At 39.4% G+C, this 23,005-nt stretch overlaps 1 protein-coding gene across 1 annotated transcript; it reads right to left on the reverse strand.

The window, feature by feature from the left end:
- Nucleotides 1–1,411: 1,411 nt before the first annotated feature.
- On the reverse strand, nt 1,412–21,340 carry LOC130725877 (protein RGF1 INDUCIBLE TRANSCRIPTION FACTOR 1). Its single transcript, XM_057577064.1, has 4 exons — nt 20,470–21,340; nt 16,880–16,954; nt 16,599–16,739; nt 1,412–2,026 (listed from the first exon to the last, which is right to left on the reverse strand). The coding sequence occupies exons 1-4, from the start codon at nt 20,758–20,760 to the stop codon at nt 1,733–1,735; spliced, it is 801 nt and encodes a 266-aa protein (XP_057433047.1). The 5' UTR covers nt 20,761–21,340; the 3' UTR covers nt 1,412–1,732.
- Between the last annotated feature and the right edge of the window lie 1,665 nt (nt 21,341–23,005).

Here is a 23,005-nt window from a genome sequence, read left to right on the forward strand (position 1 = left end):
AATTCCGTCATAATTTGAGTGTTTTCTAGTAGTGCAAACACAAAAGTGGAAACAAGTCCCTCGGATTGTCCTCTACCCAAACCTTAAATTCGGAAAATAAGGACTTCCTAGCTAAGAAATCTACAACATTGCAATGCCTCTTTACATGAATATAATTAAGCCACATGTGAAAAACCCCTTGACAAGTGTAAACAGTCTTGAACAATGGATGAAAGGTAGGAGGGGCTGTTTAGGAGAAGACAGTCAGTTTCGAACACCACGTCCCTAAAGCCAAGTTTTGTTTTCCATGGGCCTTACGCATTACTTTTCTGATTTTAGTTTAACTTTTTTTTTTGCTCTTTTAGATTCTTTTTTGTACATCGGAAAGATAAATTGCACCATCTAGTAATTGATCCTTAGACCTCCTTCACTCATCCTATATGTAATACATAATAAATATGCAAACTAATTTATAACATCATACATCATTAAAATATTATAACATAGCTAACAATTATAAATTTTTTGATGATAATTGTTATTATATGAAAATATGTAAATTAACATGATATATTTTTAAATTGGAATGATATGTTTTTAAGATTAAATTTAGAATTCTATCTAATTATAATTTCTTTTGTCTAGTTTATTAGTTTTTTATTATTTCAATTTAATTGATTTTTAGTTTTTATGGATCAGTTTTTTAATTGGACCGGTTTTAGAAGACCGTGAATTAAATTTCAGAGAACTACTTTTTTTCCAAAACATAAGTTTGTTATTTACATTAAAAAGTGTGAAATTAGAAAAATAATATATCTAAGGTAGTAGTACTTTTTATTGTATTAACTATTAAATAGTACGTTAAAAAAAAACTATTAGATAGGTATATATATAACACTTGAAGGTGACTTAGAAACCCCAATTTTTTATGTTTCTCGATTTTGGCAACATGTCATTAGAACCTAGGTTTTGATCCTCTCAGCCTACTAGTGCCTACCCTTGTCACTTTATTTTTGAGTGATCAGTCATTACATTATCCATGTTTTGTCTTCTCACATAATTCTAATCTACCTTACTCTTCCCTTACCACTTCAATAACCTCCTCTAGCTCCATCTTTATTCTTTTCTTCTCTATGCACCTCGATTTGAAGCCTTGTGTTGTGCCGGCGTAAGTTTTCTATGACTTTTTTTTTTTGAAAGTAGTTTTCTATGACTATCTTGTCATATGTTTTGTATGCAGTGCAGTGCAGTGCAAACACCACACACATATACTCTACGTATGTCAGCAAAACAGTATAGTACGCTTACATACATAGGATCTAGGAGAGCAAACAACTTCCTACAAAAATTTTAAGAATGAAAATAATCCATGCTGGATGATAGACTTATATAGTAGATATTCTACCACTAAAAAAACAAAATGAAAATCATATAATTAAAAAGAAGGTACAAATTGTACTTTCTATTCATACAACAACATATCTAATACACAATTACATACGCCAAATTCCCATATATAGCATCTCATACAAAATTGGTGGTTTCACCAATGGAAGATCATAGCTGTGCATGCACATACCATAATATAACAGCTCTTAATTAAAATCCTTAAAAACATATAAAGATTAAATAAAACTCAATCTTATTTGGCCATAACAACTTAATTTATACTAATTGATGATAATATATTATTAATTAAAATTTACCATTTTTTATTATTTTAATTATGATTATGATAATGTTGATTCTCATTTTAGGAGAGAGGGGCCCTATGAGGTGCACCTTTTCTTCTGCTGCCAAGAGAGAGGACGATCCCAGGGAGGAACCTATTGGCCTTGGCCTTCTTGTGGGGTTCTCGTGAAATTACCGAATTGCTTGTGGCTTCGTTGTTGGAATAAGAGCAACTAGGGGCAAAGTGGGTATCTTCATCAATTACCTCTGAGCCATCGACTCGAAGACCCTCGAACTGCGAAATTGTAAAGTCAGATTCATCAAATCGATGTAAAATGCTGGCCAAGCTTTGTCCCACGGACACCATGTAATCCACCTGCATTTATCCCTCATTAAAATTATTCACTGTGTACTTGAATTTTTTTTTTTATGTCAATTGAAAAGTTTATGACCAAAATATTAGTGTTAGTAAGCTAAAGACACTCACAAACATAAATAAAAGTACAAGTTAAAATATCATGAAATGGGGGAAGAGTCGGTGAATTAAGGGAATTGGTGAGTGTTCTAGGAATGAACATTGAAGAGAGGCATAGTACCTAGAGATAGAGGGATTGTGCCAAGAGAGAGTGAGAATGAGAGAGAATGCTGAATTTCAAGTGTTATTTCCTCAAATGAGCCAAAAGTCCCTTACAATTGATAACTACCTCCTATTTATAGAGCTTGGGTACTACCTATTGGGCCAATTGGGCCTCCAAGATCAGGGCCCATCTGAAGGCCAGGGCCCCGCCTCAGGGCGGGATACACGCTGGGCGTTGCCCCTCTAGGGGCTCGCCCAGTCCACTAGTCCACAAGACACCGAGCTCGAGGTACGAGAGCTAAGGGTGTCTTTTAAATGCTGTCACATGTCTTATTGTACACCGGAATCTACACTGCCAACATGGCTTGAAAAAAGAGAAGTTAACTATATCGCCAACATGGCGTGAGCAAAAGGAAACTAGCATTTTCAGTTACCCAGTCCACTGACTTGACGAGTAAACCAAGCTGGCAAGTCCACAAGTCCGCAAGCGGCGAGGACGACTACTTTGTATTGGTGATAAGTTGGAGCAGGTGTATGATCGCTCGCCGGCGGGAAAGGTGGCAGGCATGGGTCATGTGCCGATCATTTAGTCATTGACTGGCGGTGACCCCGGCGAGCGACTGAACTTCGTTGTTGGTGTCAATCGTCAGGCGATGGCGTTTGATCCTTATAGTGGCGAGGCTTTCGCGCTTTCCCTTATTTTAAAACCCTTTCAAATTTCTATCTGCCTCACGTGGCTGCCCCACGTGATGTGTTGGTTACGTCAATTTCCCTCTTTCTCCGGAACCGTCACTTCACCTTTCATAACCGTCCCATCGTACGCAGTAACTCCCCTTTGCACGCGACCCACCTCCCCAAAACCATCATGACTTCCAACCTCCCACACGCGTCCAACACGCGTCACCCTTCCAGCTTCTCCCCTTCTCCTATAAAAACCCTTCTTCCCCACTGTCATCCCTTTCCGAGACCCCTCTTCACTTCCCTAATCGCTTACCAAACTCCTTCTGCCCACTTCCGCTCCGGAGCCGTCGCTTATCACCCTTTCCGCTACCCACTCTTCACATCCTACTCCGGTGAGTCCCACTGTCTTTATCTTTACATCACACACATACTGATCTTTTCTTTTCTTTCACCTCACTGTTTTCTAAAAATGGCTTCAAACCCTACCTCCCCTAATCACTCTTCTTCCTCCTCCGAAAGCGACCCTGACTCCACCGCTGCCGGCGGCCTCCGTTTAGAGGTTCCGGAGATCCCAGCCCACCGACTAAAAACCTACGCCACCCTGCCCCTACCAGTCCAAGTAGCCCCCAAACACGAGGCTATAGATCAACCTTCCATCTTCCAAGATAGCGATCCCATTGTGCAATTCGTGAACTCCCTGGGTGGCTTGTCCAATGATGATGAGTTTAACGCCAAACTCAGGATCTGGGTTTGCAGTCCCGGGGATCGCCCCTGGCTTCACAAGCCAGACGGCGACGTAAAGAGATCCCATTTTTTCTTTGCGTACGAATACATGTTTAGCGAGCTTGGAATCAGGCTTCCTTTCTCGCCCTTTGTCCAAACCGTCCTCCGCGACATCAACGCGGCTCCCTGTCAACTCCACCCTAACGCCTGGGCCTTCATTCGATGTTTTGAAATCCTAAGCGTCGCTGTCGGCATCGCCCCGTCCCCCACCAGTTTCTTCTACCTTTACGATGTCGACCCCAAGTCCATCAAAAACAAAGGATGGATTTCCTTGAAGGCCCGAGCCGGCCGGAAGTGTTTGCATCCCCACAAAAGTAACGCGAAGTCCTCCTTCGCACGAAAGTACTTCCGTGTGGCGGTTCATCCTGCCTACCCAGAGGCATTCACCCTCAGAGACGGGACCGCCCTCTTTCCTCTTTACTGGACAGAGAAGCCCAACGGGATCACCGATCCTTCAGAGGATTCCTTGTCCGCCAACGATAAAGCCTTTCTTAATCTCCTTGCCCCACTTCCCATCCTTGACTGCACAACAGTCCTTGAGGGCGCTGACCTCTCAAGAACTCCCAAATACTTAGGTTGCCCATAGCTCACTTTTATTATTGACATTTCCTTTCTCGACTCCTATGTTATCACTGATCGTTTTTTTTATTGTTACAGAAGATATGAATTTCACGAACGCCGAGCTCCTGAAGGCCCGCGAGAGGAGAATGGCTCGCTTTTCCCCAAAATTCAACACTGAGGGCGACGCGAAAAAACGGGGCGGTGCTGAAAACCAAGCCGAGAGCACCAAAGCTCCCAAGAGGAGAAGATTGACCAAAGCCTCCTCCGACGCCGGCACATCCAACCCTGGCGCTCAGCCCACCACTGCTGTTGCTGCGCCTAAAAGCAAAAATGTCGCTGAAGCCTCTGTCGCCGCAGCTGCCGAGCCAACCGCCGTACCAGCTTCTTCTCCCGCTTCCGCCGGTGCGACCGCTGCTGTTGCCGCTGAGTCCTCTATTGGCGCCACAGCCGCCTCCGCCGGCGTTAACGCCACAAAAGCTGCTGCGTCTTCCGACACTCCTATTGGAGATAAGGAAAAAGAAAATGAAACTCCAAAGTCTCCCCCTCGCCAAGATGCGCCTCCTAGCCCGCCCTCAACACATGATGCGGGCCCCATGCCTTCCCCGCCTCATCAAGGGGAAAAATCCTGTCCTGGCGCTGCCACTACCTCTGAAGCAGCTCAAATTGAACAAGCCCCTGCTCCTGAGGTCGGTTCTTCAAGCTATTATAATATGCTCCCCAACGCCATTGAACCCTCAGAATTCTTACTTGCTGGTCTCAACCGTGACGTTATAGAAAAAGAAGTTTTGAGTCAGGGCCTGAATGTCACCAAGGAGGAGACTCTTGCTTGCCTCCTACGCGCTGGGTGCATCTTTGCTCACACGTTTGAGAAGTTCAATGCCGCCAACGTTGAAGCTGAGCGGTTGAAGGCCGAAAGTGCTAAGCATCAAGAAGCCGCCGCTGCTTGGGAAAAGCGTTTCGACAAACTGGCGACGCAGGCAGGAAAAGACAAAGTCTATGCCGACAAGATGATTGGCACGGCGGGGATTAAAATCGGCGAGCTGGAGGATCAGCTGGCGCTGATGAAGGAAGAAGCAGATGAGCTTGATGCAAGCCTTCAAGCTTGCAAGAAGGAAAAAGAGCAAGCTGAGAAGGACTTGATCGCCCGAGGCGAGGCGCTGATTGCTAAGGAGTCAGAGCTTGCCATACTGTGCGCTGAGCTGGAGTTAGTGAAAAAGGCGTTGGCGGAGCAAGAGAAAAAGTCTGCGGAGTCCTTGGCCTTGGCGAAATCTGACATGGAGGCGGTGATGCAGGCTACGTCCGAGGAGATCAAGAAAGCGACCGAAACTCATGCCGAGGCCCTCGCCACGAAAGATGCCGAGATTGCTTCCCAACTAGCAAAGATCAAAAGTCTAGAGGACGAGTTGGCGACGGAGAAGGCCAAAGCCATTGAGGCGAGGGAACAAGCCGCTGACATCGCCCTTGACAACCGCGAGCGCGGTTTCTACCTCGCCAAAGATCAGGCCCAACATTTGTACCCGAACTTTGACTTTAGCGCCATGGGAGTAATGAAAGAGATAACCGCCGCAGGACTGGTTGGTCCCGACGATCCTCCCCTGATTGACCAAAACCTCTGGACAGCGACTGAAGAAGAAGAGGAAGAAGAAGAACAGGAGAAAGAAAATAATGAATAATGTAATTTTTAACATTACTTTTATCTTTTACTGTCACCTTGTAGTGCATTTTTCCGCCATTCGTCTATGTTTAAGCAACCCTTCGCCATAGCTTTTTATATCGCAGTTGGATATTTTGTAAGTCATATTGGAATGCTTTCGCCGTACACTACTCGCCTTCCCCCCTATTCATTCGCCGACCTTATATCTTGCGCTATTTTTCACGCGTCATATGATTGAATTACGCCTAACGATTTCGTGCGTTAATTTTAACTAGGACTTGTTGCTTGGTATTCCACCACCAAGACTTTAGACGTTTTTTCCCTAATAGGAAGAAACGGCCTCCATTCTCGAGGACTTCGCCCGGGGCTTTGCCCGCTCGGGGCTTACAATGCTTGGATCCCAATGGCCATTTGGGGGTCCCAAGACTTTTGCCTAGTTAACGGCGCTCGTCGTATTCTGGCGAGACTTACCCAGCACATCGTTTACGGGACCGGCGATCACGTCAGACTTTCCGGAGGGTGATTCCCAGGCGTCAAAGGCCATTTGTGGAATCGCCACAACCTTCAGGGTTCCAGCAAGCCCCTTTGGGGATCAAGCTTGTCCCACTTAGTGATCGCCGTAATTCTTTATGTCGATCGGCAATTCCGATCGTCAGGGAATCCCTGGAATTTTTTGGACACGAATTTCGTGAATTTTCGTCTTATTTTATTGATTTGTCGTTGCAGTACATTGGACAATTTGAGAACACTTCGGAAAATCTTAAAGATATCTGGCTCCGGCGATTCCGACTTGTTCACTTTCTCGCCTACAATCAACTATAAAAGTAGCGCAAGCTCAAACCATTGAACGATCGAGGTAACCGCCTCCCATCAAGCTCTTCTAAGTGATAGGCCCCATTACCAAGAACTTTAATAATGCGGTAGGGCCCTTCCCAGTTGGGAGTAAGCTTGTTCCCCGGGGCTCCCGATCGCCACTTGAGGACCAGGTCGCCAACCTGCATATCTCGGACGCGAACCCTGCTGTTGAACTTTGCCGCCACGCGCTGCTTCATCGCTGTTTCCCGAATGTGCGCCTCGTCGCGCGTTTCCGACAAAAGGTCCAGCTCCACCGCCATGTTGGCCTGATTTTCCTCTTCAAAACCTGGTCGAGTCCGCCATGTAAAGTTGTCAATCTCCACCGGCAACATGGCATCTACCCCGTAGGTCATTCTAAAGGGGGTTTCCCTTGTAGTAGATTGCTCGGTGGTGTTGTACGACCACAGCACCGCCGGAAGTTCATCCAACCAAGCTCCCTTAGCCTCCGCGAGCCGTCGTCTTAGTCCTCGTAGGATTACCCTGTTTGCAGATTCCACCTGCCCGTTCGTCTGCGGATGCTCAACAGAGGCGAACCTCATCTGTATTCCCATTTCCTTGCAGAACTCCCTTGTTTGACTGCTTGAAAACTGGGTCCCATTGTCAGATACGATCGCCCTTGGGATCCCGAACCTGCAAACAATACGCTTCCAGTAGAAATTGACTATCTTTGCAGAAGTAATCTTGGCCAAGGGTTCAGCCTCAATCCACTTAGTGAAGTAGTCCACCGCCACCAATATAAACTTCATTTGTGCCCTGGCGGTCGGGAAAGGTCCAACTAAGTCCACACCCCACATGGCGAAAGGCCACGGGGCGCTCATCGTTACCAACTCTTTTGGCGGTGCCTTAGACAAATCCGCGAACACTTGACACTCCTTGCACTGCTTCACGAAGTCCATACAATCTTTCCTGAGGGTGGGCCAGTAAAAACCCGCCCTCAACACTTTGCAAGCCAAAGACCTTCCCCCGATGTGGCTCGCGCACACTCCTTCATGTACTTCAGACATTATCGCTTCGTACTTCTCTGGCGATACACATTTCAACAATGGCGTCGAGAAACCACGGCGATACAAGTGTCCGTCAATGAGAGTATAGTGACTCGCCTCCCGCTGCTGCTCCTTCGTGCATTGCTCCACTTCTGCCGGGTCCCCCGCCAAGATAGATATTATGGGATCCATCCATGTTCTCCCTCTGTTTACGCAGGACATGAGCTCGCCTTCGATGCTTGGGTACGCCAGCGTTTCCTGAATCACACTTTTGTTATTGTCGGGCTTCCGCGTGCTCGCCAGTTTGGCTAGCGCGTCCGCCCGCTGATTTTCTGCCCGAGGAACGTACTCCACCACGACCTTTTGAAAGAGTGTCATCAAATACCGTACCCGCTCAAGGTACTTGATCAGATTAGGATCTTTGACCTGGAAAGTTCCCTTCACTTGATTCTCCACCAATTGTGAGTCCGTTCTTATCAACAAACTCCTGATCTTCACTTCCCGCGCCAACTTCAATCCGGCGATGAGAGCTTCATATTCTGCTTGGTTGTTCGTTGCTTTGAACTCGAATTTCAGGGATTGCTCCAACACTAGTTCCCCCGGCCCTTCTAACGTTACTCCCGCGCCGCTGCCACTACTATTGGAGGATCCATCCACGAAGAGAGTCCACTGAGTGTCCACTCTTTCAAACCGATCTGGAGTCAACTCAACCACAAAGTCAGCTAGTGACTGCGCACCAACCGTGCCCCGCTTATCGTATTGCAAACCATACTCTGACAATTCAACCGACCAGGCGACCAATCTACCTGATAAATCCGGTTTTTGTAATACTTGCCTCAAGGGCAAATCCGTCCGCACCTTCACGGGAAAACTCTGAAAATAAGGTCTCAACCGCCGGGCGGTGATGAGGACCGCCAGCGCCGCCTTCTCAATTTTCTGATATCTGACCTCCGCGCCCTGGAGTGTGTGACTAACAAAATAAACAATTCGATGCTCGCCATCTATCTCCTGCAACATCACAGAACTCAGAGCACTATCGCTCACAGCAAAATACAAATGCAGCGGGTGTCCCTGTATTGGTTTCGACAAGATCGGCGGTGACGATAGGAGTTCCTTGAGGCGAACGAAAGCTTCCTCACACTCCGCCGTCCACTCGAATGCGACATTCTTGCGAAGACACTTGAAAAAAGGAAAAGATCTGTCACCAGACTTGGGAAGAAACCGAGATAAAGCTGCTATTCGCCCCGTCAAACGTTGGACCTCTTTCACATTGGAAGGGCTTTTCATCTGCTGAATCGCCTTGCATTTTTCTGGGTTTATCTCGATTCCTCTGGATGTGATCATGAATCCCAAAAACTTACCCCCCTGAACACCAAAAGAGCATTTCTCCGGATTGAGGCGCATACTGTGCTTCCTTATTTCGCCAAATGCTTCCTCCAGATCTTGATGATGGTCTAAACCTCGTACTGATTTAACAATCATGTCATCAACGTAAACCTCCATGTTTCTTCCCACCTGCCCAGCAAAAACCCTATCCATCAATCTTTGGTAGGTAGCCCCAGCGTTCTTTAGTCCAAACGGCATGGTGCGATAGCAATAATTGACTCTGGCAGTCATAAAAGCCGTTTTGTCCTCGTCTGCCGGGTGCATGCGGATTTGATGATAGCCAGAATAAGCATCCATCAAGCTAAGCAGTTCGTTGCCCGAGGCACCATCAACAAGGCTATCGATGCTGGGAAGGGGATACGAATCTTTTGGACATGCCCTGTTTAAGTCTGTGTAATCTACACACATTCGCCATTTCCCGTTCGCCTTCTTTACCATTACGACGTTCGCCAACCACGTCGGATACTTCACTTCCCTGATGAACTCTGCCGCCAACAACTTGTCGACCTCCTGTTGCACCGCCTTCCCTTTGTCGCCACCCAAGCGCCTCCTAAGTTGTGAAACTGGCTTGACACTTGGATTCAATGCTAACCGATGGCATATGAAGTTTGGATCAATTCCAGGCATGTCTTTGCAACTCCAAGCAAACAAGTCTAAGTTCTCCCCAAGCAGTTTTGTCAGGCGCGTCTCCTGCTCTTCCGTCAGTCTGGTCCCAATCTTCAAAGTGCGATCGCCAAACTTTAGCGCCTTCGTTTCCTCAATTGGCGTGGGCCTATTTACTCGCCCCTCGCCCCGGGGATCAAGATTTTCATCCGAAGCTTCGATTTCATAACATCTATGACCAACCAACGCACTCTTCTTGCCGTACAAGTTAAGGCAATTATTGTAACACTCCCTCGCCATCTTCTGGTCCACCTTCAGCTTTCCCACCTTTCCACTGCTTAGCGGATACTTGACCGCCAAGTGGGCTGTCGAAATTACAGCACAAAGGCGATTCAATGTATTTCGCCCAATGATGACATTGTAGGATGCTACCACCTGGAGAACCAGATACCTTACCTTCAAAACCCTAGCACACTCGTCTTCCCCAAATATTGTGTCTAGATCAATGTATCCCCGCACCATTACTTGCTCCCCCACGAAACCTACCAAGGTTCCCGCGTATGGAGTTAGATCATTGTCAGTTAGTCCCAACTTGTCAAATGCATCACCATAGATAATATCAGCCGAACTACCCTGATCCAGGAGTACCCTTCTAACGTTGAAACTGTTCATCCTTAACTGCACCACAATCGGGTCGTCCTTATGAGGCTTTATCCCCTCAAAGTCCGCCATCGAGATTGTTATGTCAGGGTGTACGAATCCAAAAGCGACCTCATGAACGGAATTAACGGCACGAACATGGCGCTTACGCGCCGCGTGAGTGTCGCCACCGCCGCCAAATCCCCCGGCGATGGTGTTGATGGTTCCGACGGGAGGTCCTGAGTGTTGAGCGAACGTGTCATCAGCCCCTTTTGTGGCGATAGCCGCTGATTCTTGCTTTTTCTTGCCCTTAGTGTCCGCTCGCTCCTCCTCCCGCTTGTGCGCTTTGTTTTGATCGCCACCATTGCGCCACTGGCCTTGACGATTTCCTTGATATCCCGCCCGAATCAACTTATCAATCTCCCGCTGCAAAGTCCAACAGTCATCCGTATCATGCCCAGCGGACCGGTGGAACTCGCACCACTTCTTGGGATTGGCGTCCCGTGGCTGATACTTTGGGGCCTCCGGCTCATCCACTAGATTGGCGTCGCTTGCCCCTCGGAGCATATCCGATACATCTGTGTTCATCACCATATCAGTTTCCTCCCGCTGGCGATGAGACTTAGATTGTCAAGGCCGACGTTGTTCATAATCATCGCGCCGTGGATACAACTGTTCCTTGGTCGGTTTGAATACCGACTTCCCCTTACCTGGCCTCTGCTGTTTGCCGTCCCCCTTATCCTCGCCGCTCCTATCTTTTTTCACGCGCTTGGGCGACGTGTCGCCCTTTTCCAACTTCGCGCGCTTTCTTTTGAAAGCGTCGTCCTCCTCGTCCAGAATATAAGTGCTGGCACGAGCACGCATCTCTCCCATCGAGCGCGCCGGCTTACGTGTCAATTTGCTGTTCAACCCTCCCGGCAGCAAACCGTTTTTAAATGCTAAAGCACAAGCTCGAGGCTCCTCGTCCTCTACCTTTACCGACGCCGCGCTATACCTTGCCATGTACTCTTTCAGTGACTCCCCTTCCTGCTGGCGAATATTGTATAGGTCATTGATCGTCACCGGCTGATTCTTATTTGCCGAGAATTGCACTAGAAACTTGGATGAGAAGTCTCTGAAATTTGAAATCGATCCACGCGGCAAAGTTGTGAACCACGCCATCGCCGTCGATTTGAACGTCGATGGAAACATCCTGCACTTCACCGCATCTGATGCCGCAATTATCACCATCTTCGTATTAAAATACAGAAGATGATCTTTCGGATCGGAATCTCCGCTGTAAGAATCCAGAACTAACGTTTTCATGTTATCCGGAATCGCCACATTCTCAACATCTTCCGAGAACGGACGGAACTCAGCCACGGAATCTGCTTCTCTGCTTCCATCATCTCGCTGCTCGCGACGGTAGAAATCTAACTGAGCCTGTAGATGCTCATTCCGCTGCTGGATGTTGCCAATACTGCGCATCAAATGGCGCCATTGCTCCTGTGTCACCACCGGCTGTTGTTCCGGAGCAGGTGAATTCTCTGGTGAGCGCTCCAGAGATCCTACCTGTGAAGGCGATGGAGGAGGTGGTGGTGATGGAAGAGGAGAAGGCGACTGTACTCCTGTCGTTCGTACCGGAGAATCCAGGTCCACACGATGAGGCCGCCGAGGCGGCGAAATCCGCTGTCGCATTGGTGAATGATGCTGCCTCCTGCGTCGAGTCTCCATCCAAACCAGAAACGATGCAAACTCGATCGGAGAACCAACACTAGTCACAGAATCAAAATCGGAAAACCAGAGAATTGCCTAATCACAATCAGAGGTAACTTCATGCACAATCAATCCACGTGAATGGGAGTAGAAAGTTTACAGTCCCCACAGACGGCGCCAAATGTTCTAGGAATGAACATTGAAGAGAGGCATAGTACCTAGAGATAGAGGGATTGTGCCAAGAGAGAGTGAGAATGAGAGAGAATGCTGAATTTCAAGTGTTATTTCCTCAAATGAGCCAAAAGTCCCTTACAATTGATAACTACCTCCTATTTATAGAGCTTGGGTACTACCTATTGGGCCAATTGGGCCTCAAAGATCAGGGCCCATCTGAAGGCCAGGGCCCCGCCTCAGGGCGGGATACACGCTGGGCGTTGCCCCTCTAGGGGCTCGCCCAGTCCAGTGAGCTAAGGAAAATGAAGGGATTTATAGGATGAAGACCGGGGTTTAAATACTAGCGAATGAACTAATTTACTAACAATTACTCCATCTGTTTCAAAATGTAAGTAGTATTATAATTTTTACTATAATTTAAAATATAAGTTAGTATAAATTCTAAAATATAAGTTGTTTTGCAAAACTCCAATGCATTTTTTTCTCTTTCTTCTTTATATACCTTCACTTAATATTATATCTGTTAATTATCACCTTCAACTTTCACCTATCAAAACTCTCACTAGGGGTGAACATGGGTCGGGTATATCCAATATACCCGTCCAACCCAATCCGATTCAATAAAAAAAATGCGGGTTGGATCGGGTAATCGGGTTAATCGGATGCATTTTACTACAATCCAACCAAATTCGGATCGGATTTCGGATTCAGTTCAAATCCATCCAACCCAACCCAGAATCCATACATATAATAACAATTTTTTTTTATAATTTTACTCATACTTGGAGTGCTAGTGTCGGAGTGATGACTTTTTGAAACTTAAGTATTTATAGTTATTTGTCATATTTGAACTTAGAGTATTTGTTCGTAGTTATTTGTTACATGTCTATATATATTATTTAGCATGTTGGAGACATCTAAGTTCTAGGTGTCATGGCATGACATTTAGTGTTGTTTTTCACTTTTTATGTACTATTTATGTTAGATTGTTTCATGTCATTTGGTAATGAAATTTTATGTTTTTATGATATTTGACTATATGTCATTTATGTTGTATTATTTCATGCTATTTGGTATAACTTTTTGTGTCATTTTCATGTTATTTAGTATTATAACATATTTAGTATTTTTTATAACTTTTTCTGAATTTATAATAATATTTGTAAGATTTTTTTAATATTTCAGATATATTATTATTTTAATATAGTGACCCAATCAATCTATCCAACCCAATCCGAACTTCATCGGGTTGGTTCGGATCGGGTCTGAAGAATAAATTCGTGAAATCCAACCCAACCCAACCCAACCCAGACAATTTTGATCGGTTCAGACTTTATTTTGACCAAAACCCATCCAACGCAACCCATGTGCACCCCTGTCTCTCACTATCCACTTAACCAATAATAACATTTCTCTTTCCTTAATATAAACAACTTTAAATAGGTGTATTTCAATCAAAATATTTATCAATTAATAAACGCTTAAACAATGTGCACAACCTAAAACAACTTATATTTTGGAACGGAAGGAGTAACAACTAACATTTACCTACAAAAAAAATCATGAAATGCATTTATTGGAAATTACATGCAACCATATCTCAAACTGGCAGCACATCATTGAGCAATAAAAAAGAGTTTATTATAAATAATTATTATTGCCTCCATTTCAATATAAGTGTTCACTTAGAGTAAAAAAAATATGTTTCATGATACCATTTAGAATTCTAAGGTTGCATTAATTGATATTTTACCATATAATACCCTTATGAAAACAATAAATGAGGAGAGATAGAAATACACCTTGAGTGGTAAACTCAGTGTTTTAAAACTCGGCTCGGTCATGGACTCGGTCGAGGTACTGAGTCAATGAGTCACTGGTCAGATCAGTAGGTCAATGGGCGGACTGCTTAACTCGGTGTATATTTAAAAATTTAAATATTAATAATACAGCTCATACAACTTCCCATTTTTCATATTTTTCAGTGATGTAATTATATTTATAATTAATAATGTGCATTTATTGTCAATTAACAGCATGTGGCATAGTGGGAAGGTAATATTTTTATATCCTCCATGTCGTGTGTTCGTGTGTTCGATTCCACCTGGTAGCTTTTTCTAATTTTTTTTCCCTTGTGCGCTGAGTTGACCCAGCCGATTCAACCGTCTGAGTTTGGCTGGTGCAACCTGAGTTTGACCGGTTTATTTTGAGTTTGACCGGTTTGATGACACAATCGATATGAACCTGCGACCGGACCGACCTTAGGACCGAGTTCCGATCGAACCGGTCGGACCGGCCAGTCCGGTCCGAGTTTTAAAACTATGGTAAACTAGGAAATAAAGTAATATACATTTAAAAGTTAACAATATTTATTACACTTCTTAATATGTGTGCATCTTCTCTAAATGAACATTTATTATAAAATGAAGGAAGTATCTTCTTTTACTTATATCTTAATACCTATGCACTAATTTATAAGAATAATAAATTACAACATGACTCTCTCAATTTCTATTTAATGCATACTCCTTATGTTCCAGAAAGTTTGTAGTTTAAGGTTGTGGCACAAAGAGTAAGAAAACAATTATTGATAGTATAATTTGACCAGATTGCCCTTAATTATGATGTTATATTTCCAATGATAGTGGTAGCTATATCAAGAATTGCAATAAACATAGTGGATAGAGAAAGTTTAATAAATAAGGGTATAGAAGGAAAACAATGAGGAAAAATGCATTAACATCCTAAAACAACAAACTATTTAGGATGTTGAAATCATACCCAAAACTACAAACTTTATGGAACGGAGAGAGTATTTAGTAATCCTCATACTCTAATTATAAGATTCTTTAGAGAAACAGTACTAGCAAAATTTCTAAAGAGTCTTGTATAAAGAGTATTTCTTTATAGTCTTTCCGTTCCAAAACTATTGTAGTTTAAGGTTTTTGCACAAAGTTTAAGTGTTCATTAATTGATGTTATAATTTGACTGAAACACCCTTATTTAATATGAGTTATATGAAAGAGAGAGAATGAAAATCATTGGTCAACTAATTGGTGAGAATTGTGATTGGTGGAAATAAGAGGTGATACTAGGGAGATACAATATTAAATGAGTGCACAAATGAAAGAGAATCATATAAAATACTTTGGATATATAGAACAACAATGATTTTGAAACAAAATAAAAAAGTTAAAAGTAGAATAATTTTGAAACGAAGAGAATATAAGATTGTGTACTAGATTCTAGACATATTTATTATCATTTTTCAAGCATACCTCTTGTATTTATTATACTTTTATAATTTCAAATATCATTAATAACTAATGTTTTTTCACACTACTCAATACATTAATTAACTTTATTACATAAGTTTTTAATAAACGTAATGGTCTTAAAAACGAACCTTATAATTAGAGATGGAGAAAGTATATGTCACTTCAATTGATCCATACATATTAAAAAAAAGTTTAGAGTTAGTTGTAAGTAGTATCAATTCAACATTAATAATTTTTTATGTTAATTATCTTAAATTATCCCCTAGTGAAAACTATAAGGATTTATATGTGAATTGAATGTTAGATAAATATCACATGGAGCATCGAATGTTTTCTGGTTGTTATTAAATATTTGTCAATTGTACTTTATTGTTTTTGTCATGGTTTGAGTACCCCCTTAATATATCATTGTTTACCAGGAAAAAAAAATGGAGCATCGAATGTTTAGGGTACATTTGAGGGGAAATGAATTCCTCATAAATATTTAAAATAACTTTTAAAAGATACATAACAAAATAAAATAAAAATGATTTATAAATTGGAAGAGATAAAGTAAGACTCTAAAGATTAAAAGATAAAAATAAAAATTTAAAGATGTTTTGAAACAATTAAAACAACAGTTAGTTAGAAAGAATGATTTTGACAAAGCTAACAAAAGATTTGAAACAAAAATAATTTAGACCATGAGAAATTTTAGCAATTCAAGTAGGGTAATTTCATTTACTCAAATAAGGCTAAAGGGGCCCTCGCAAAATTCACCCGTCATATCCCATCATAATTTTCAGCTTCTTTATTTTTTACTTACTTTTCCATCACATCAAATGATCCCTATCTAAACATGCATTCATCTAGACAAATTTCAAAGGAAGTCCAACCCTACTTTTATATTTCACATGTGACCAAATCTTGTAACGCACACTCTTGAATTTTAGTGGATTCATTAAATGAATAAGTCTAAGCATGAAAGATTTCTTACTTGGAAAATAAAATTGTCAACAAAAATATCTCAGATAATAAGCAGCAATTTGTTTGTATAAAATAAAAGAGCAAAATTAATGAGGGATGGGGAAAAAACAAACCTTGCATGAAAGAGAACAGAAATGAAATGGGTCCTGAAGAATCCTGTCACAAGTGAAGCAAGCATTGGGGCTACCTTTGCATGACCTTGACTGTGGCCTTTGATTTACGAATATCACTTTCGCACTGTTAATAGTATACGGCTGCCATGTATCCAACACAAATTAAATTAAACAAGGAATTAGTTAATACCCTTATTTCATTTCTTCGATTTGTAATTATTAAAAATCGATGAACTTGTTGATGTTGTTAATTAATTTCTTTACAGATTTGTCTTACTGACCTGAATATTTGAGCAATCAATAAGCTTTTCGAGATCATCCAATCGAATCACATCGTGGTAAACATACCTTCGCACCTGTGGCACGACATAAATACTCTCGTCACTCATCAGTCAAACAAATGATGCAAACAAAAACGACAGGATTAGGACCATTTTATCTTAAATTTCACATCATAGCGCTCTCACATGTGGGTTGGATTTTTTTTTGTACATCCGAAAATATGGGTTGGACGGTTGAACTAAAGATAATTATAGACGAAGAGTCAGAATTCAAACTATGAGAAGATATCATTTGTAATAAATTATTAATAACTAACATTTGTAAACATCATACTCTCACATTTAAAATTTATGTGAGGAAATTCTTTATCGTACACCAAGAAAATTTTCTTCGTAACTTATAAAAAAAATCTAGCCAAGTTAAGAGAGTTTTTGTGAAATTTAAACTTTAGTACATAAGAAATATAATATATATTATAAATAATATGTACTTAGTTGTAAAAATATAATTTATGAATTCACTGATTTTTAACATAATTTTGTTTTTTAACGTGGTCTACTATATAAATTGTTCATGGTGAGACCATGTGAACATTATAGAGAAATAACTAGAAAGTTTCACATAGATTATGTTATTACTATATATATATATTTGTATTAACACTAAAGTTGATAAAAAAACACATTCGTTTCAATAGTACAAGACACATAATTGACCAAGAGTAAATTCAAACTATCTTGAAAAGTACACTAACAGAAATACATACACAACCTAAACATCTAAATTAAAATAAGACAATTATTTTCCATATTAGCTAAACTTCTTATTTTCTCCAGTATTAACATATTTAACTCAACTTCTCTTTAAATAAAATTAATTATGAAAATTAAAAGTTACTCTTAGAAAATTCTATTCAAAATTATGCACTATATATTTCTCTTTTTCTAAGTTGGGTTAGTGGTGGGGTGGGATTTAACATTCACAATTTACTAGCATAATTATTGAAATTTGACATTTTTTTTAGAGGCAAGGGTGAAGAATTATGAGGAGTTAAATGAGTATATATTATAAGAATAGTTAGGCAACCAACCTTGAATGCCCCCCATCAATTCAAGAGAAAAAGAGAAAAATTAAATGAAGTGAGTGTGAAGGTGGGGGAGAGGAGAATAATATAGAAGAAGTGGTGGGTTCCTATGCAAATAATAAAATAATTGGGAAGCTAGCTAGGCAGTGGTCAAACTTTTCGCTTTCAATGAAAGTAACAGGTGAGAAAGCTTTGCAGGGAGAAATGGATAAAAAAGAGATCTTCCATTAATGGGAAAGAAACCAAAACCAAAAAGTGGGAATCAAGGAAGACATGGTGAACCCTTATGGAAACCATATATAAATATGCATAAACATAGATATGGGGAAACACCAAATACAATGAGACAACATTGGTGAGTTCAACTCGACAATTACTCATCGAGCACCACAGGCTTCTTTAATTTTGGGAATTCAAAAAAAATGGAAAAACAGGGAAAAGACTGTAGCAGAATGAATGAACCCTGTTGTAGCTGCAACCCCATTGACAGAAATTTGGAGGATGTATATTCAAAACAAGAATTGCATGGACCAAGTTTGACCCGTGACGTCTAATAGACTAATATGGAGAGGGAGAATATGTGAAGTTGTGAACTATATATCATTAGAAATTAATGTTTCACCAATGAGACACTCAAAAAAAAAAAAGTTTCACCAATGAGTATATTATTAAATAATTACTCTCACCAAACACGATCCATCATAGTGGTTAAATGTATTTATTTGAATTCTAATTGAGAATTTAATTCTAATAGCCACACTTTTGTGGAGATATTTCATTTTCATTTTAAAATATTGTTGTTTTTTTTTGTTACATTTATATTATTTTTGCTTACAAAAATATTGTTGTTTAAGGACATGTACTGCATTTTAAGAATTCATTAATTTAAAGTATTGTTATATTAAAATACCCAAATTAATAATTGAGTTATAAAAAAAAAAATAATTATTGGTTGAGTAATCTATGAGTTTGTATTATGTGAAATGAGGTAATATATAAGAGATATAATATTAAATAAATAAACATTTTGGAAAATAGGTAAAAAGTTAAAACAAAATCAAAAATTAAAGTTAAAAAATCAATGATTTGTCTTCGTCAAAAAACTTAAACTTTTATAAGAGTTAATTCTTGACACAGTATCAAAATCCATATGAGCAAATGATATAAAATATGATTTATATCGTCCAAAATAGTTTTTTTTATAAGCATATCGTCCAAAATAGTAATAAAAAGTTGAGTTTCAGCTAAAAATAAGTTAAAGTTTTTTAGGATAGTTTTTTTTTTTTGTACATCGGAAAATTAGTTTTCTAAGATAGTTGATTGTGATAATTAATTATCAATTCAATTGATAAATGAATTATTTCAAGCTTGTCAACGTCAATCAAGAAAAATCTAATTTACAAATTGAAAGTACTTTTTTAGCAATACTACTTTTAGCACATAAAGAGATATCTTTCAAAATATATGTACTAAATACGGTTAGCCACTAATACTAGTATAAAAACATAATTTATCAATGAACTAATTTTTAACATAATTCACAGAAGTAGAATTGCTCATCATATAATGTTTAATATCTTATCAGGTTTGAATTGCCCATCCTAGTTAATATGTATAGCTTCTTGAGCACAGCCTTCACCAATTAAATCAAGAATTTCAATTTGATATTCTTTCCATTCATTTCTTCATTGGATGAAAGCCATGAGTTAACACTTGTTATTATTTTCTTTTATCATTATTCTTCCAAGATTACAAGACTCGAGGAAAGAGATGAGTGAAGTGTTCGCAGATAACAAATATGTGGTAATTAAAACAGGAAACGCCATCCTAAAATCATTCTATAGCCAATTCATGGGAAATTATTGGAAAATTCATCAGAAATGAGAAGTTAGCTGATTGAGCCTTTTCACTGTTCAAAGGATTAATTAAAAACCCTTCAAAAGTTGCATGTCAGAGAGACTAGAAAGGGGCACATGGTTTAATTTTACAGAGAGAATTTTGAGAGAATTCTCAGAGATCTGTATCATACCTGCACCTGAATTTAACCACCTAAAGGAAAAAAGACTCTAGAAATAAAAAAAGAAAGCAAAACAACCTGAGAAAAAATCTAGAAAAAGGAGTGGGGAATTAAAAAAAAGTTCCAAGTTTAAGAATTCCCAAATACCCATCAAATTAAAGAATTCTAGAAGCATAAAAAGTCCTAGAATTCCCATAAAGTTCCATGATAGAATAGAATTAAAGATCAATGAATAAATCAAAGTGAATTTCCAATTTCCCTTTCACCAATTGAAGGTGAAAAACAAAAAGAAAGATCAAACCAAATACTGTGTAAACCGAAAAAAAAAGGTACCTTCAATTTTGCTCTAGACAAAAAATCAATAAAATTATCAATTAAGGGCACATGGAAAATCTATGGAGGAATCAAAGAATTGGAGGATGGAATTTGATAAGAAAATAATAGAATTAATTGGCATATAAAATAAAATAATATTAATTATATAGTACCTGGAGGAGAGGGTGAGAGCGGTGAGAAGGGAGGCAGTGAGGGCAGATGCTGAGGCAACAGTGTAAGCAAAAGATGTTCTTCTCGTTCTTCCTGCGGTTGTGGTGGACCCCACAAGCACCAAAGAATGTCTCAGCCATCAGCCTCTCTAGCCATGCAGGTTTCTCATCATCAATATTCATATTCATATTCATATTCATATTCATGTCTTCTATGTCTCCCTCTCCCCCACCACCATAACCTCTTCTTGAATTTCCTGATGATGAGTATGTTCCCATCATGTCTCTAACCATTTCTCTCCAATTTCCCTTCAATTTCTCTTCTTTTCCTTCCCTCTAACTCACCTAACTTCTACTTATATATTCACTCTATTTATGAGTTGAAGAGGCTTTAATTTGGTGATGCTTGATTGCTACTTGGAGTACTTGCTTTTGTGAAATTGAATTGATGTTTATTTCTTTTTTCTCTCAATTTTTTTGGGGGGTGATGACTGATGAGGACTGAGAAGTTAACCCTAGTGAAACACCACAGCAGCTTTCTATTATATTGGCTATTTATAGAAGAGGAAAATGAATGAAGAGAAAAAAATGAATTAGTTAATTAATATAATATTTGATTTCCTCGATCTATCCTCCAGGTGCAGGGGGGAGAGAGAAAGAAAGAGAGAGAGTGAAATGAGTGGTGTGGTGGAAAGAGCAGAGTGGTTTTAATGGCGGGAAGACAGCCCACCAATGTGTACTGTCTGTGCATACTAACAATTTTTCCCCTCAGTCACTCTGTCTGAGCACTCCACTATGACATCTTCATTTATTAACCTCTCTCTCCCACCCATTCTCACATTTGACCAAATGTCCTTGCTTCCTTCCACCTTTACAATAACTAAATCCCTTCTCTTCTCTTCTCTTCTTTTCTTTTCTTTTATGATCTTCTTAATTTCTATAAAAATTGTATTTACATCTGTATTCCACTTCCACCTTGATGAAATATATATAAATAGAAATGAGTGATATAATATATGATACGATGAAAATAAAATATAAAAGAGAAAATGAAGTGTGTACGTATCATCATGACTTTTTTGTAAACTTACAAACTATTATTTAGGTAAAATTTTGTTTACTTTTAATTGTTTTTTTTTTCTCTAGTTTTTCAAATTTATACATTGTTTTTTTGTATTATGAATGATCTTACTTTATGGATATATATATTTTTATTTGAGTTGAGCAACACCTCTTATGCTTATTATATCAATATAGCTTTTGCTTATATAAAAAATGTAAGATTTATGTTTTTATGCTTTGCATACATACTCTCAATAATATTACTTACACATCTCTTTTTGAGGTGGAATAAGGAGAGAAATAAGAAGAAAAGAAAAATTAAGAGAGAGAAAGTATGAGATGTGATAGATGCATGATAAGATGAGAGAGATAGAAAAAAAAATGTGAAAATGAAGTGATTAAAAAAAATGAGGTGTGTATATATCATTGTTGTATATACTCTTATATTGTCAATTTCATCCACTTGTATCTTCATCTCTGCATAATTTTTTGGATAAGATCATAGATGTTAATCATGAACCCTTGCAACTCAGTACCCGTACGTACTCATACAAGGGTAGTGTAGTAGATACTCTTTAAAAAATAATGATTTATTCATACTTCATTTTCTCTTTTATCTCATTTTCACATATTTTTATTTTTATCTCTTTCTGTAATATTTCTTATCACATCAAATATCAAATCATTCATTTATCTATTTTCTCTTGATGTTTACATAAGGTCGAGGTGAAAAAGATATGTCGACCACATTATTCAAAAGGAAAAGAGGGAGGAGAAATGGAGAGGAAAATGGTGAGCTCCACCACGTTTTTAAGGTTTTCGCAGATTGAGAAGAAAGGGGTGGGACATCACTTTTAATTTATTTTTCATTGTTAACACTAGGTTTGACGGTCTTAAACCGCTAGAAACCGTGTTTTTAATCTAGTATGTGTTTTTTAACATAAAGTTGGATAAAATTATTTTTTTTACATAAAAAATAACTTTTTTTTCTTTCTCTCTTATTCCAAATATTAAATTAAATACCCTACAAAGTTTACTTTCACTCTTACATGTTTCTCACATTTTCGTCTCTACTTTTATATTCTCTTTTCTCATCCTCTCCTAACCCAAACAAACTATAAGAGATTGAAAAATGAATTGTGTGTAATCATTAAATTTATTATCTGAGGATGAGATGTTTGTAACTTGAATTCAAAATTTAGCATTAATTGTGAACTTATTTTGTCTTAACACTCAAAATAATACTCTTACCTTTATTTCTAATTAACTATATCTGTAAAGAGAATAAGCACACATATCAAGGAGTGCGATTAATTTTGTACACATATTATTTCTTTTTCTTTTTGCTTTTTACCTTTTAGAATTTATTTTATCTTTTCTCATTTATTATTTTTATAATGACACTACTTGAAAAAAAATTATTAATGTTCTCCTGAAATTATGAGTATGTAGATATATAGGAATAAAAAAAAATTAT

The sequence above is a fragment of the Lotus japonicus genome, chromosome 6 (assembly GCF_012489685.1).
Source record: "Lotus japonicus ecotype B-129 chromosome 6, LjGifu_v1.2".
Lineage (NCBI taxonomy): Eukaryota > Viridiplantae > Streptophyta > Magnoliopsida > Fabales > Fabaceae > Lotus > Lotus japonicus.

Excerpts from the sequence above, each read along its gene's own strand:
- LOC130725877 (XM_057577064.1), bottom strand. The coding sequence starts at position 20,760 with ATGGTTAGAGACATGATGGGAACATACTCATCATCAGGAAATTCAAGA. Across the intron at positions 16,955-20,469 it reads GCTCTCACCCTCTCCTCCAG|GTGCGAAGGTATGTTTACCA; the intron begins GTACTATATAAT and ends GTCGTGCCACAG. Across the intron at positions 16,740-16,879 it reads TTGATTGCTCAAATATTCAG|CCGTATACTATTAACAGTGC; the intron begins GTCAGTAAGACA and ends GATACATGGCAG.